Genomic DNA, 17,515 nt, shown 5'->3' on the forward strand with positions numbered 1-17,515 from the left:
GACAAATAGCATTGATTCAATGCGTGACTCTCTGATTTGTTTCCCGCGGCTTCCTCGCCCTAAATGCAGCCTCAGTGGAAACAAGGAAACAAGGAACTAAAGAAAAGCCTTCTTTTACAAACATTTAAAAAATATTACCAACCCAAAACTTTTGAACGGTAGTGAAAGTAATGCTAAAAAAATGAATATGTGAGAGAAAAATGTTTGAGAACACAAAGTTATCATATGCTATCAGATTACTTGGAATATAGCAGATGTGCCAAATGCTTTTTCTTTTTTTGGAGCTTGACAGAATATAGTCAAAAATATGTTAGAATGTATGGAAAAGAACAGCTAGAACATTCTGCAAAGCATCTCCTTTTCTGTAAATCATACGGGTTTAGAATGACATGAGGGTGAATAAATAATGACATAATTGATATTGTTGGGTGAACTATCCCTTTAAAGCATTGACTCCTCTTTGAATAGCAGGTTTGAGCTTCCTCAAAGGTCTCTCGGGCATCATGTTTTGTAGAGCTACAGAGAGCTCTGTCTGCCGCACCTCATTCTACTGATACTTTACAGCTCTTCCGTCTGGCTGAATCATAAATGTTTGATGCTTTGTGCTGTGGTAAACATACAAAGTCATTTATACTGCAGGAGAAAGAGACAGAAACAACATCGCATTTACATCAATGACAGCCAAGAAATTTAATTCTTGTCTTTTTTTAAAAGTCCATGTCAAAATTTTTATATAGCTTATTTTTTTAGTGTCATAATGTCTTTGGCACCCCCCATGTTTTCAAAGCATTATTTAATGAAGAAATGCATCATTTAACAGCTTCTGTGGCAGGTCAGGAAAATAAACAGCACTGTAGTCTGCTTGACGGCAGACGGCATGAACAGGACGAGTAAATCAGACAGATTTACCTCAGCTGACCACCTTAATCTCTGTTAAGACGATCACACCACTACGTTTAGGGAAAGTAAAGTTAAATCCGATGACCTGACATTACTCGGTGCCGTCCCGGTTTTCATCTTTAAATCCAGTCATGATGCCAAATAAGAACATCAAATGCAGACCAAATATGCTATGATGAATGTACTAGAGAAGTTAAAGGCCCATGCAGTAGCATTACCCAATTCTTGGACACCCAATTCTCGGATATTTTTTTCACTGCTTAAATGACTTCATGCTTATCATGATATATTATATTGGTTAAACTTTTCAATAAGGTCCCATTAGCTATCATTAATTACTGTACATAGCATTAACAACTAACATTAACACCGCCCTGCAGTTACATCTTAGATAAATCAAAATGACATATTGCCCCCCCCCCCCCCCATGTGGAAATAATGTCTTCATGCCTTAAAATAGTTTGAATGTACACCCCTGCTTAATTTAGCATAAACATTCCCATGAATATGCAAAAACATGCACAAGATGTCCACTCACACCAGCTCAGACTATCTCATCTTTGAGTCTTTAGTTCACTGAAGTTTTAAGGAGAAAATACTGAATTTGCACATGGTTTGTCTTAAAGCACATAAAAAAACCCCCACATGGACATAAACAACATTAAAAACTGGATTTTCACTACAAGGGGTCTTTCACTAAAGATGAGCAATACATTTGTTACAGTATTTATTAATAGTTGTTAACATTAGTTAATTAAATACAACTATTCATTGCTAGTTCATGTTAATGCTTTAAGTATTAACATATTAACAGAACATTTGAATTTAGAAATGTATGAGCAAATGCTGAAATGATAACTAAGATTTATAAATGTTTTAGAAGTATTCATTGTTAGTTTATGTTGGGTAAAGTTGTTAACTAAAGTTAACAAATGGAACCTTATTGTTAAGTGTTATTTAAAATAAAAGATACGTTTTGATAGTATTGATGCAATATTATGATAAAATAATCACAATTAAGCACAAAGATATTATAATATGAATAAAATCACAGCTAAAGGGCATTGCAACCCTTTCAGACATGACACTATTCACAGTACAACATTGTTTTGATAAAACATTTACTACATAATACAAATATTAAGGCATGATTAAGCTCTGAGAGCTGGGTAGTCCAACAGTTTTTAATTTGACATCATGGCTTGAGACACTCGTGGCATCAATTATTTAATTCAAAACGAATGAAAAAATAATTAATTGTATTAATATTAAAACTAGTGCAGATGTTTGTTTTTTTAACAACTGTTTTGTCAAGCTTTTTGTTAATTCATTATTGCTGTGGCAGTGGCACGATAAAATACATAATCATGATCTTTAATTTCTCACAAGTATTGATAGATGAGATCCATATAAGATATACAGTATTTTTTTTTATTAAACAAAATATCATGTAACTAATTTTGATAAAACTACACACACGCGCGCACACACACACACACACACACACACACACACACACACACACACACACACACACACACACACACACACACACACACACACACACACACACACACACACACACACACACACACACCGTTTTCTTTAACTAAAAACGTAAAACTTTTTATTCGTTTTGGCCGATCGTAGACACGACAACGACGTTTTGGGTGCCTGAAAACGCAAACTTTTGAAAACAAGAATCAGAGTGCAAGTTTTTTTTAACTCTTTTAAAAGTTTGTGTAAACAACAAAAACATAAATCTCTGAAGACGATGAGGTTGTACACATGTGTATTACGTGTTCAATCTACAGTGTTTCATCGTCATCTAATGGCCTGCAGAACACAGGGGTTTTTAGTCATTTTCGCGGATCCGTGTGAATGGGGACTTCTCAGTATTAAGCATATCGTTGTCATGTAAACATACCCTTAGTCTTGTGTAAGCTTTGTAGGTCTGTTATTTCTCCATCAATACTCTCGTCTTGTGTTTGTTAATTTAATTAAAACTTAACTATACAGTGTGAGATATATATATATTTTTAAAAATGAAATGATAGCTGTAATATTGATATAATGCACAAAAAAACCTAAATACTGTTATCCAAAAAAAAAAAAAAAATGAAGCTTTCCCTCTGGGTTAAGCCATGAAATTAGACAGGTCTCATTGCTGCTAATACGGGATAAAATCAGTTAGCTGTTTAAGATATGACATTCATGAGTCATTTTCAGCGGGTGTCACTGTCAACACTCAAATGTGAGTCAGTCACATTAGTGGGACACATTAAGTTTCTGCCTGGTGGTTATATTCATGCTGTGGTGGTGTGATTAATGGCTGCTGGTTCTTCTGCTCTGTAGTGACACTTCAAGGATAGAAGTCCATTACTCATCCCTTTAAATCTTTTCAAATAAAAAGGAAGTCGCCACTCAGGACATGAGGTTCAACCTGCATAAAGGCAAAGGAGGAGCTTTCATTACCCAGTGACCTTTGCAGCCGTGCATATAAATACCTTGTCATTATCTCATTCACCGGCGCTGTCTGGAAATGTAGCTGTGCTCGTACTGTAATCATCAGAGTTTGAGGAGGACCCTAATGAGGAACGATCACTTCCTGTCCTTGTTCTGCTGCACACTTTTCCTATCAAGGCCGTTTTCGAGGAAGGGGATTTTAAAAGTGAGAATTATCTGACTTTAATTCCAGTCATGCCTGAGAGAGACAGAGATTAAGCTGCTCCATGTCTCCATGGTGATTCACAACACAACAGGAATGATGAATCTGGTATTTCAGTGGGGCATCCAGGGTCATCAAAAAAAACTTTCTTCCCAGACATCAAAACAAAAACGCACTTGCCACACACACACACACACACGCACGCACACACACATGCGCAATAAACAGCCTAAAGAAATGCACAAACGCATGCCACTCATAATAATGAGGCCGTCCACTTATAATTTTCCGTAAACCTTGGCTGTGTTCAGCAGACGTGTAACCTTGCGAGAATAACATATGAGCATGCTCGGGGCTCAACAATAAGGAATTCCAGTTTGTAGTAACATATTTTGAAAGCTATCATGAATTCAAACTTGAAATGTAAAGCATGTTTTCAAGAGCAAAAACGCATTCTGTCTGATCATCCCCTTACACCTATCACTCAGAAGTAAAAAAAAAAAATGAGGCGGATGAAGAAAACGCCTCAACGTCATTTCCGTCATCACCACTCATTTCCAATGATTGACATCACAGAGTATACCTGTATTTTGGTACTGATGATGTGTGAATGGTATCTTACCGGTAAAAGATGGAACGCTGTTGTTTGTATGAAAACCACATTTGTGTATTTACCCAAAAATTTGTTCTGGTAATTTTACTGTAATTTACCAGAATTCCATTAATACAAATAGATTTACATTTTTCATTTTTGGATGACTCATTCTTTTAACTCTTAGCATGACACAGACTATCTTGTCTCTTGGCATTGTCAGCATCCTTGAACTCAAAATAAAAAAGAATACCATAAAATCCCAACTAAAATCCACAGGCAGCGTTGTCTCTGTCTTGCAGGCCAAGCTCTATATCAGAGAATCCTAGCAACACACACCTCTCTCTGACACACTCCTGTCCTCTACGGTTATGTAAGCACACAGGGTCCTGCTTGTACAGAGGTATTTAGAGTCACCTTAAACACCCTTCACTGTCCACTCTCACCTGCTGTCAAGAATCGTCCAGTCTTGTAAACAATGAACCAGACTATTTAAATGTTGAGTAAGCAATCTAATTGACTGCAGGATAAGCAGAGTGTGCGGTAATGATGTGATGTGATTGTAAAGGACCTATCAGCCAGGGCCCTCTATTTTCAATTGTATGGCTGAACTATATATATTTAAATAGACGACATCTATAGTAAATTGTAAAATTAAAATACTATTGATTACTATTTATTTTCAATACGTCACTGTTATTACTGTATTTTTGATCTTACAGACCCCCAGACGTTTGAACGCTATCACTGTAAACCCCAATGCTTAAATTAATTAATTAGTTTAAGAAACCAACTCAAATTAAACAAATTAGTTCAATCAAATAACTTATATATAACGTATACTTATAACTTATATTAGTATTTTGAACTTTCTTTTTCTTTTGAGTTCACAAAACTGACACATTTTAAGTAATCTGAATTGTTTCATTGTTTTGTTTTATGAACTTTGTCTTTTAATTTAGACAAACTCAAAATTTCTATTTACCAGCATGCTTTGCCATGACACTCAAAAGGGAGAATAAATGATAAAATTAAGTGTTATATAATGTTTTTGGTTTAAGGTTAATGTTAAGTGGGTTTTGTGTCAAGTTTTGCTAGTTTAGAAGAGTTTCTGATATGTTTTTTTTTGTAGGGTTACCATCATGGTGACGAGTGGAGCATGAGCTTAGTTTGAGAACAGGTATATGCTAATAACAGGTGTTACCAATTAGCAAGTTAGCATGTATTGAATTAGCTAGTTAAAGCTACCCAAGTTTCCACTACTAAAAATATTTAAGTTGAGATTACATGATAATTGAAAGTTAAATGTATGAATTAGTTAACTCAAGTATTTCAAGTTAGAAGCAATTTCGCAAAGTACAAAATAAAAATCTGCAAGGTTTGCTTACTTAAAACTTGACATTTCTTAGCTTAAATTTTATTTATGTAACTGATTACCTACATTTTTATTATTTTTATTATTTTGGTTTACAGTGTATAGTGTGTATTTAAGCCATTTCTATGTGGAATATACTATTGTATGTACCCATTGAAGACCATATTTGAATCAGTCAATGTTTAGTTGAATAAGACGTGGGCTAAAAAGTGGTTCCAGCACCCCTGCTGTTTCCTTGAATGTACCGTAAGCAGCACCAATCATAGCTCAAATTCAGTGACAACTGCAACGACCACGCAGCGAAACATTAAAAGCTACAAATTTCAACAGCAACATCTCAGTTCATTTTAACACCCTCTAATGAAAAGGCCATTCCTGAACACACATTGAAAACAATTTCTCTGTATTACAGCCACCCCTGCTGTGAGCTTTGTTTCCCTTAGAGGAAAGTGATGGGAACAAAATTGACCATGGCAAAACAAAAAGTGAGGCTGTAAAAGTCGCCTACAGTTGTTTGTGAAGTTTGGCAGTTGTGAAAGACAAATCAACACACTTTAAAAATACGTTTATACACTAACTACATTCAGAAGTCTTTGAAACTTAGATGTCGTTGTGGTCCAGAGTTACTGACAGCCTATAAAGTCTGCTAACGACACAGCATATAGAGACGCAGAAACCCACAAAACATCTTTCTGTTTTACAGTCTGTGGATGATAAACATTTACAGGCATTCAGCGCATATCCAGCCCCTGGCGTACACTGCCACTCTGAATAAACCAAACCTCAGGCAGCGAATAACCTTGTTTATGTAATTTATAAGGTAATAAGAGATGTGTGTCTTTGCTATACTGTAATGGCCTTGCGTTTCCCTCCAGCTGTAAAAGTTGTAGAGCATGCTGTGCTGCAGTCTAAAAACCCAATACATGTTTTTTACTCTCTGATGAAAGCACACGAAATTATATCCGGATTCACTGCAGTGTCAAAATCTTTGTGTCGTTGCGAGTAATTTCATTTCTGAGTCGAGAGAGAGGCCGGTCTCCAGATGGCAAACGTAAAACGGCTCTGTCAGATCAATCAAATAAAGATGTAGAAAGAGAGTGACAGCGCAGAACAAACCGATTATCCACAACAGCAGACTAACATGTTAACGGAGGGACATGTAAACAGGTACACTAGCGGGAGTCTAATCTCCCATACAAAGTAATACAACAATATGAAGCCAAATGAGTTGAAAGAGTCCAGGGATGAAATCACACACTCAAACTGTCTAGTCTTATCTCAAACTTTTAGTCGTTTGGAACACACTTTACCTTGCCAGGGCCATGATTTGCCAGTATTTACATTGGAATACACTTAAAATGACTGTTTATTGATAAACAAAATTTAATCTTATACAGTATGTAAAAATGTAACATAAGGCCAATAATAAAAAATAAAAAAATACATTATTTAAATATGACTTTCTTTTTATTTTAGTAGGTTTTTTTGTTCCATTAAAAAATAATAATAATAATACTTTTCCTTTTTAACATTCATATTGTATATACCGGTACCATACAACAATTTGGGGTCAGTTATTTTAAATTCAAATAGAAAATAACTATTTTCTATTCAAATGTATTTTAAAATGTAATTTATTCCTTTGATGCAAAGCTTAATTATTTTAAGCATTATTACTCCAGTCTTCAGTGTCACATGATCCTTCAGAAATCATTTATTTTGTTTTGCTCATATGGGTCACTCAATAATCGCGTTAAATAATCATTATTACAATATTGACCAAAATAATCATGATTATGATTTTTGCCATAATCGAGCAGCTGTGTCACATTTTTTTTTCAGGATTTTTTTCAGGATCGCAACTTGCACCAACAAATTGGTTACTGTCAAGGTTTGTCATTTGAGGATGAGTCAGAGATCGCAAAAGTGTAGTTCATGACTTTGTGTACTTACTGGAGGATCCTGATCTTCTGCAAACACAGTTGTGATGACTGTCCCCTTCTCTGCGTTTGGAGCCACCAGCCCTTTATAAAGAGCCTGTCTGAAGACCGGGGAGAAATCATTCATATCCTGAAAAGAACAGGGAGAGAGAGACATGGATAAAATATGTATTAACAACACTCATTAAAACAGGGCTGAGGTAAGCAGGGCCCGCTGGCAAAGTGATTCTGTTCTGCCTGCTGTCGTCCCTTTACTGAGGACTGACAATAATAAATGGAGTATTAATCAGTTTATGGATGCTGAGGTCTTTCACTGCTGTCCACTACCACTGTAAAATAGCACTTTACATGGTCTTTTAAGATGTTTTAAAGTCAAAATTCAATCTAAATATTACTTTTTTTAATACGCATTGTCTTATTGAGCACAATTCATCAGTGCCTGTTATTTCTAAGAAAGACATTTCCTTTTTTGCCATAATGTCATAATCCCCCACCCCCTCAAAAATAGGTCCCAACCTCACGGTTTTATGTAATTGTTTGTCCATTTAAGTTGTCTTTTAAATGTGTGTTTTTTAACAAGTCTCTTATGCTCACCAAGGCTGCATTTATTTTCTCAAATTTACAGTAAAAACAGTACCGGTAATTATGAAATATTATTAGAATTTAAAATGACTGTTTTATAGGCTATTTGAATATATTTTAAAATGCACTTTATTCCTGTGATGGAAAAGCTGAATTTTCAGCATCATTACTCCAGTCTTAAGTGCTACGTGTCATTCGAATATGCTGATTTGCTGCTAAAAACAAACAAACAAAAATTAACATTTCTTATTATTATCAATGTTGAAAAAAAATATGTTTTTGTGGAAACTCTGATACACTACCATTCAAAAGTTTACTAATTAAAAATAAAATCACCAACAATGCATTAAAGTGACAGTAAAGATATGTATAATGTTAAAAAAAGATTTCTCTCAAATAAATGTTGTTCTTTTGACCTTTCTGTTCAAAGAATCCTAAAAAAAAGTTCCATGGTTTACACAAAATATTAAGATAAAAATTCATAACTGAGCACCAAATCAGCACATTGCTGTTCTATAAAACAGTTATTTTAAAATGTAATCATTTCACAATATTGCTGTTTATTATTTTTGTATACAATATTCCTATTTTTGACCAAATAAATGGCATCAGACACTTTTGTAATTATTACTTTATTTGCAATTATTCCAAACTTGTGACCTGTAGTGTGTCTTGTGTGTAGGAAGCAAGGCAGCTCACTATTTTGGAACCTCTAATACCCCCTTTTCCGCAGGAATCGTTCGCGTTCTGGAGCCAGAGCCTGTTGTGAACCGGCCAACTGCTTCCACACACTTGAGGGACGAATGGTGAAGTAATGCTGCTACGTGTTGTTTACCTCACTATAACCAGGCTACAATCAAACAGTGCGAGCAAGCTTTTAGGGCCGGCGTTGAATCAATCTTTCTAGCTCAGAACCCCCTTTTCTGCAGTGAAAATGAGCGGAACGGTCCGAGAACACAGGCTGTGACATGGACACAGGCCAGGAACCCGCAACAAAATCACGTATGTGGAAAAGGGGTATGAGACATGAAATTTCAGCAGTATGCTGCAGGGAGACGCTTCTGTTATATTCAGCATCTCATCATTGGGGGTTGCCCACATGAAAAAGCCCATCGATACAACATGACCTTTCGCCCCAGCATGAGCTCAAGTGGCTGAAACTACAGCAGAAGTGATAGGGATCTATATGCAGCGAGCCGCTCTTCTCTCAGAGTCGAGGGGGATGAGGGCTGCAGACACACACAAGATCGAAATAACCCTGAAACTCTTCAAAGGGGTCAAGTGACCCTTTCTGAATGTTCTTAGGGGTCTTGACCACGGATGGATGTGCCCATATACACACAGCCACACTTTCCCTGATAGTCAGAAGAAGAAAAAATGTTTTCCCTGAAAGTGCTTCAAAATCTCCCATAAGCCCAGCTATGATGACTCTACCCTGACATTAATAATATTGCCTTCACCTCAGCTCAAGCATCATTACAATTTGTTACACCATCTCCACTGCAGCAAAACTAACAGGATGCAAACTTTGAAGATAAAGTTGAAGGTAAAAAGTTGAAGGTAAATATTTCAAGATTCAAGGCACATCTGAGGATATCAGCTGCAAAACTACAATTCAACGCTTTGTTTTTCACACCATAACACAACACTTGATGCAAGGATCATGAAAATCTCCGGGGGTTCAAATTTGATTTCCTAAGAAGCAAGTCACCATGCATGATCTATAAAAGCACACTGTAATATGAGAAACAATCTTAAATAAATATTCTGGGCAAATTTCAACCTAAAGTCTATTAACGGGCTTACCAGTGTCAGGGTAAGTCAAAACCACAATTTGGAAGGATTGATGATGTATTGACTCATTATTTAATTGATTTTATTTGAGTTACATAGTGTTCCTTTAAAATTGAAAACTGAAAATATACAAATAAAAGCTAAAATAGCATTGATTATGACATATAAATGATAAATAATTAGTTGCTTCCAAAAATTGTAATAATAATAATTTACACACCAAATCGCTAAATTACAATCCCCTAAATTACAATTAACACAAAGGAAGCACATCTTAAATCTGTTAAATGGCATCTTTTGTACATAAACTTTAAATGATCACAGATTATTTTGATAAATGCAAGCGAGGAGGGTTGACGCTCATCTGCATCTATTTGCTCTGAACTTCCCACAGTTAAGCAAGATTGAGATCACAGACTGGAGTGATCAAAGGAAGCAAAACTGATTTAATGAGCCTTTGCAGCTTTGGGTCAGTCGCTCTCTCTGGCCAAAACCATAAGGTGTGCATTGTGAGGCATTAAGGGCCAGATTTACTAAAAATTAGCGCTGAAAAGGCATGGACAGTTATTCTTGCGGCTGACTTTATTGCATATGCATTTGTTGTAGTTTCCCTTTCAAATGCAAAATGTATGGTTGTAGGGTATTAAAATGAATCCCGCAAGGTGATAAGGATTGCGCTCGTCAATTTACTTGTGTTTGCGCCATTATTTACCACCCAAAAAAAACACGTCTTAAACCAGACGCTAATTCGCGCTGCTCTTGGTGGATTACGTTGGTCATTCTGGAAAAGATCCGGTGTTCTTTAATTTGTGTGTCGTCAGTAGATCATGCGCAGAACTCTACACTCCCAACGACTGGCCCTAAGTGTGTTATATATTTTTGGCCCTAAGTGCGTTAATTGGTCCACATTAATGATAGAAATTAACATTAATATACCATTACATATTGTTTGCTCACAATGCTAACTTATATAGTTAATTTACATAATTATAAATCTTAAAAATGTAGTATAAGTAGTAAAGACTGACCAAAACTATATGCATTGTGTAATTGTATCGTTCATCGTAAGTTAGGGTTAGCTTTTGCCTTAACTAATGTATACATGGCTACTGAAAACCACAACATTTCCATCAGATTTACATAACTAAAAATGCACGATTTTACATGAAGTTCAACAAGTTCAGTTTTCATCACACACACTCAAACTCACTCCAGCTGCTGTAAACTGGAGGAGGCTAATCCTTCTGTTCTGATCCCCCGGCTAATCTTCGGAGGCGCTGGAGAGTGCTCCCGTTAAAATCCTCACATAATTGCAGTCACAAAGCTAATGAGTCATTCAGGCCTGGAATAGCTGTGCCAGGCTAGCATCAGAACCTGCGCAGAGCTTTGTCTGTCACTCCTGTCACCGTCAACCAGAAATATCACAACGAGAAAGTAGGAAAACGCAGGCGAGGATCGAGTAAACAAGCCCACAATCCTGCCAACATAGGGGTTTCTTTTTCAAGACTAATTGAATTTAGAGATCAAATCTTTTGTAGGCATTCCTGGAACAGAGTCAGCCGAGCTTCTGCTAGGAGCATTAGCATGTAGACACTATGGACGAGCTTTGAAAGTTCTAATCCAATCACCGCCACTAGACCTGATGAGAATTTACTTCCATCCTCCCAAAGTTCAAACCGTCTCCATCTGGAACCTGCTGAACTTTCAGAGTTCCAGCAGAGTTTCTCATGCTGCTATTGAGACTGCCGTGATAAAACAGAATGCGCTCTTAGCGGCCTTACCGTGATTCTAACGATGACTGTAGCCGTTCCAGGAGGGAGGACTCCTCCGTGATCTAACGCCTCCACTTCAAACGTGTAGGTGCTGTTTCCTGCTGCCAAGTCCTCAAAGTCTAGCGCTTGCAAGACTGATACGGCGCCGGTCAGACGGTTCACGGCGAAGAGCTGCCGAGCCGCTTCTGTTTTTATTCTGTAGGTCACGTTAGAGACGAGATCAGCATCCACCGCCTGAGAGACACAGAGGAATGAGAACAGATAGAATAAAGGTTAAAAAGAGAGAGACCTTAATGATCCCACATTTTTCCAGGTACGGTAGGAATAAAGTAGCTTAACAAATTCCTTAAAGGGACAGTTCACCCAAATATGAACATTTTCTCATAATTTACTCATCCCCGTGTTGCACCAATTCTGTATGACTTACCTTCTTCTGTTGAATACAAACGATTATATTTTCATATCCATGCAATGAAAAAGTCAGTAGGGTCCATTATTGTTTTGGACCCCGTTGACATTCAATGTATAGAAGAAGAAAAAAACCCCAGCAGAAACATTCATCAAAATGAGGGTGAATAAATCAAAAACATGGATTGTCTTTCAGACACTACACCTTTTTAATAAAGTAAATAAGATCTGGCATTCACAATCCATTTTACTTTCTTAATTCCACAAATTTGTGTGAAACAATAAATCACATATTTTAAAAACTTGGTTTAGACTTGATTGTATCCATCTGCAACTAATTGGATCAGATCACCTAAGAAATATTAAAACAGCATTCTCACGATCAGCATGAAATTCTGTAACTCATTTTAATTTTGTAATCAGGCTTATTTTTTTGTTTGGAACTGAATATTCAACTAGATAAAAAGTAAAGTGTGACTGGGGAATTGAATGGATTGTGAAATGTTGCTGTTAAAATACCAGAATTGAGGCAGGTGTTTGGAGGAGATGGGATAAAGCAGTAAGAGGATTTGTAATTTGTAAATAATTGTAATTAATTTGACTGGATTAGCAAAAATAGGTATTAGTGATAGTGGTGGGAAGTTGCTTCATCCCAGTGCCTCCATTCAAACCCTTAACGAAAAACATTTTCACTGATTAGTTCTTCCGCAGGATACGTTGTTCATCTTTATTCGTTTATTGGAATTTAAGTCTTGACAATAAAATAATAATAAAAAAACATTAATAATGTGCACTGGTAAATTGTGAACAATCAGACCAAGAACACGTATTAATAAAAAGTAAAAAACATTAGTCAGTTCAATAAACCATAAATATGATAGCAGAAGAGAAGATTCTCACTGGAATTTACAGTATATACAAATGTATGAATGTTACAGCATTAGATGACAGAATATCCAAACTAAACATACTTTAAGTTTTTTTTTTTTCAACATCAATGTGTGGAATGTTTTACTGGAAAAGTGTGCTTGAGCTACCCTTCTTTAAAATAAATGCCACTTGGTTTGATGTTTTGCTATACAATGCAATGACATTTATACATTTGTTAATGTGCCTCAGGTGTCAAAATAAATTATAGGGCCACTGCGCATGCTAAGCACACATAGACTCTGTGTTTCACATATGTGCGCATCTGAAGCTGATTAGGAGTGAAAGCTGACAGAGAGAGGAGAGGAGAGGCGCTCTGAGACGCTCGGTCTCTCTGTGGGTGGGGGAACCTTTCAGGTGTCTTTCTTTGATGCGGAAGGCACAAGGAATTAAATTCTACACTGATCTCAAAGGTTTCAGAAGTATATAAATAAAGCTTGGGAGCCCTAGAGAGAAGCCGCACAGGGAATCGGATTGGTTGATCAGCCCCGGACCAGATCCTGTCACCAGGACCCACAGCGCTCTGACACCAGCCAGTGCTGCAGGGACCCGAAGGTGTCAGACACACTGAGATAAAAATACAGCAGCAAGATCACCGTCTTCAAAACAGTGTCACTCATTTGCCCCTCAACCACCGACTACACACACATTCACAACCTTATTTCTACTTCGGTCTGAATCCAAGAGGGGAATTCACTTTTCAATTGTGCCTGCTGATACTACTGTGCATGTGAACATATATAGTTTTTCTGCAGTATGTGAATGTAAATGCGGCCAGATATACCATCGATTTATTGAGATTTTTATTTTGACGGCGCTAAGCACATGGCAACGCCTGAGCACACAGCGCTCTCTCGCTTCTCTGTATTCATAAGCTATGGTCTTTGTTTAACAGTTTGTCTAATACATAGATAGAACTGTCAAACAAAGAAAGTAAACCGTCTATGAAAATAGCATTTGCTTTTATATTATTTATCATCTTTTATCTATTAAGTTCCGTATCGATTACAAAGTATTTGCTACTGACCTATAAGACCCTAAATGGTTTAGCTCCTGTGTATTTAACCGATCTTCTATCGCCTGACAATCCATCACGCTCTTTAAGGTCACGAAACTCTGCACTCTTGGTTGTATATAGGATATCTGAGTCCACTAAAGGAGGGAGAGTGTTTTCACATGTGGCTCCTAAACTCTGGAATAGCCTTCCTGATCATGTTCGGGGCTCAGACTCGCTCTCACAGTTTAAATCTAGATTAAAGACGCATCTCTTCAAGGATTCACATAATGCATCTCATAGCCTACTTCAGTTTAATCAGATGAAATGCACATGATTATCTTTGCTTAATGTTATGAACATCTGCTACGCTAATCATTTGCTTTTCTGTTTTATCTCGGGATGCCCATCCAGAGGTCACTAGAGAGTACGTCAGTTCCAGTTTGGATCTAGCCTCTTATGAAGACTTTGGATGCCGCAACACCTGTGAGGAGACGGCGACAACTCCTGTGAGGACTTCAGATGACGCAAACTCTGAATCGACATGTGCCAAATGCTAAATGTTCTATATCATATTCATAATCATTATGTTCACAACTTCTGATAAAAACACAAGGACCTCACGGCAGTCTTCAATGAGAAACTCATTGTTTCTGCCGTGACATAATACATTGTTAGCTAACTGTGTGGTTTGAATATGTACATTTCTGAAATACATAACTTAAACAGTCACCTCTGATATACAGTGCTATGCATAAGTTTAGACACCCATGCTAAAGTTGACTAAAAAGAGGAATAAAAAATAATCTTTTGGAAATTTAACTTAATGCCTTAATTTAAAAAAAATAGGAAAAATCCAACCTTTAAGGACACCAATTTTCTTTGTGAATGAATAATGTATCGTAAATAAATAAATGTTCTTCCTTAAAATACAGGGTGCATAAGTTTGGACACCCCTATGTTAAATTCCCATAGAGGCAGGCAGATTTTTATTTTTAAAGGCCAGTTACTTACATACCTAGAGATGGCATGGTTTTATTTCAGTTAGCCTAATAGCTGGTTTGATTTGCATTGAGAGATGATCTTATGGAAAGTACTCCATGCCAATCTCTAGGTATGGTGAAGGGTGTGTGATGATGGGGGGCTATTTTAATTCCAAAGGGCAAGGGAACTTTATCAGGATGCATAGTATCCTGGATCCATGAAGTAACTGGCCTTTAAAAATAAAAATCTTTATTTTAAGGAAGAATATTTATTTATTTACGATACATTATTCATTCACAAAGAAAATTGGTGTCCTTAAAGGTTGGATTTTTCCTATTTTTTAAAATTAAGGCATAAGTTCAATTTCCAAAAGATGATTTTTTATTCCTCTTTTTAGTCAACTTTAGCATGGGTGTCTAAACTTATGCATAGCACTGTAACAGATCACTCTAAATTGTAATGTAAATTATGGTTTTCTTTCATTGTAATAAACTTTACTTTGTATTCATCTTCATTGTCCGGTCGTCTGCCTACACCAACGCTTAGACTTCGTGAGAAATCCCGCAAAATTTTGCCTGGCTAAAATGACTTGTGAAATGACTTGAGCCATCAAGAAAATAAACCTCAGCTGACAGACAGTGTGATCCAAACAACATTGGACCCTGCTGACTTTTACCCATAAGACAGTTTTTAAAATATCTTCCACAGAAGAAAAGTCATAGAGGTTTAGAAATTCATGAGAGTGGCAGGTGAAATTGACAGAATGATCCCTTAAAGTTGGACTGCAGATGATATCCAAATAAGAGAGTTTTACACATTAAAGTGGCATAACAGTTAGTGAGTTTGTCACTGACACTTTTTGCTCATTTTAGTCTCTAGTTTATTTAAAATTCATTGGTGATTGTGTCGTTACGTTGGCGTTCTGCTAAAACTCCCAAGAGCGTGATCGTTTAGAGGCACATTTACCACAAGACAGCGTCTCCTGCTTCTCACACTGGGTCTGTCAAGCCTGTCAATATTTATCTAGTTAAATATGCAGCCCGTCAGGAATAAACAAGGAAATGCAGAGACGCTTTCCCCCACAATCTCAGGGGAAACTGAGCACACATAATCAGCCAGTTACTGTCAGGCCAGCAGACACAACACAGATAGACAGACATAAATGAACGCACACCTACAGACAATCTGTTTTTCCTTCCTTTCTAAAAGTCAGGTTAGAGATGACTGGTCAAACGGAGGCTGACTGGTGGTGCAAACATTTCACAGTTTTCCTTTAACTTTCTCAACAGTTTATAAGTGAGCCACTCATCAATATCAAATCATACAGTTTCAGATATGGAGAACTATACGGGACTACTGAGCTATGGATGAGTCGGGCATAATGTGAGCAGAACACTTACACTGAGTCTCAGGATGACGGTTCCAGCCGGGGTGTTCTCTGGGACGTTGACTGTGTAGGTGGGCTGAGAAAACACTGGGCTGTTGTCATTGATGTCTATCACCTCCACCAGCAGCGTGATGGTGGTCCTGCGGGGGTCGACCGCCCCATCTGACGCCTCCACGATCAGATCGTACCGGCTGCGAGTCTCTCTGTCCAACGGGACAGCTGTGAAGATGCTGCCCGTGGCGTTTATGGTGAACAGAGACACAAAGGTGAGCAGCCGATATCGGACCTGACCGTTGAGCCCGGCATCAGGATCAGTGGCCTAAAAACAGAGACATGAGTTCACGATCACATTTTTTTTTTAATATATATAATAATACAAATAAAAACAATTAAATAAAATGTACCATTCAAACGTTTGGGGTCAGTAAGATTTTTTTAATGAAATGAACACTTGTTGATTTATATTTCAAATAAATGCTGTTATTTTGAACTTTCTATTCAACAAGGAAGCCTGAAAAAATTATCATGTTTCAACAAAAATGTGAAGTAACTGTTTTCAACATTGAAAAAAATAAATAAATAAAAATAATTAAATTGCTAATTTTTTAAAAAAATATTACTGTTTATACTGTCTTTTTTTTTGCAGCTGCATAAGATTTCTTTCAAAAATATTACAAAAAATTTACTGATCCCAAACTTTTCTATGGTACACTCAATATGAATGTTAAAAATAAAAAATTATGTATTATTATTATTATTATTATAAAACAAGAAAAAAGAAAGAAAAAGTAAGTAATATTTAAATAAAGTAGGCTACTTTTATTTTTAAAATTTAATTTTGGGGTGAACCATCCCTTTAAAACCTCTAGAATAAATATAATTAGCCTTTACATAAAATAATAAAATATTAAATACAGTATTAAGACTGCCCCCTAATAGTCGAATTGTATTAGTTGTTTAGTCCCGGAATTTTTTTGTTTTGTATTTTTGTAAAATAATGACGCTTTCTGTCGTTTCGTTCTTGAACTTGAGCGCATCACATAAATTAACCGAAACTCCCCGTATACTTGACTCACAGACATGAGAAATATATCTTAAAAATATATCTATTTTACATTTGAATGAACATAAATATCCTCCGATTATGTAATCCGTATGAAATGTGCATATAGGCACGTCCACAACTGCGGAG

At 36.6% G+C, this 17,515-nt stretch overlaps 1 protein-coding gene across 1 annotated transcript in view; it reads right to left on the reverse strand.

The window, feature by feature from the left end:
- Positions 1-17,515, reverse strand: part of LOC307010109 (protocadherin-15-like) — a 225,684-nt gene that overhangs the window by 75,154 nt on the left and 133,015 nt on the right. The window contains exons 20-22 of the mRNA XM_079634508.1: positions 16,337-16,642; positions 11,633-11,857; positions 7,489-7,605 (exon numbers count right to left, since the gene is read on the reverse strand). Coding sequence (XP_079490634.1) covers positions 7,489-7,605; positions 11,633-11,857; positions 16,337-16,642 — 648 coding nt within the window. The remainder of the gene's footprint in view (positions 1-7,488; positions 7,606-11,632; positions 11,858-16,336; positions 16,643-17,515) is intronic.

The sequence above is a fragment of the Phoxinus phoxinus genome, assembly GCF_949152265.1.
Source record: "Phoxinus phoxinus genome assembly, chromosome: 14".
Lineage (NCBI taxonomy): Eukaryota > Metazoa > Chordata > Actinopteri > Cypriniformes > Leuciscidae > Phoxinus > Phoxinus phoxinus.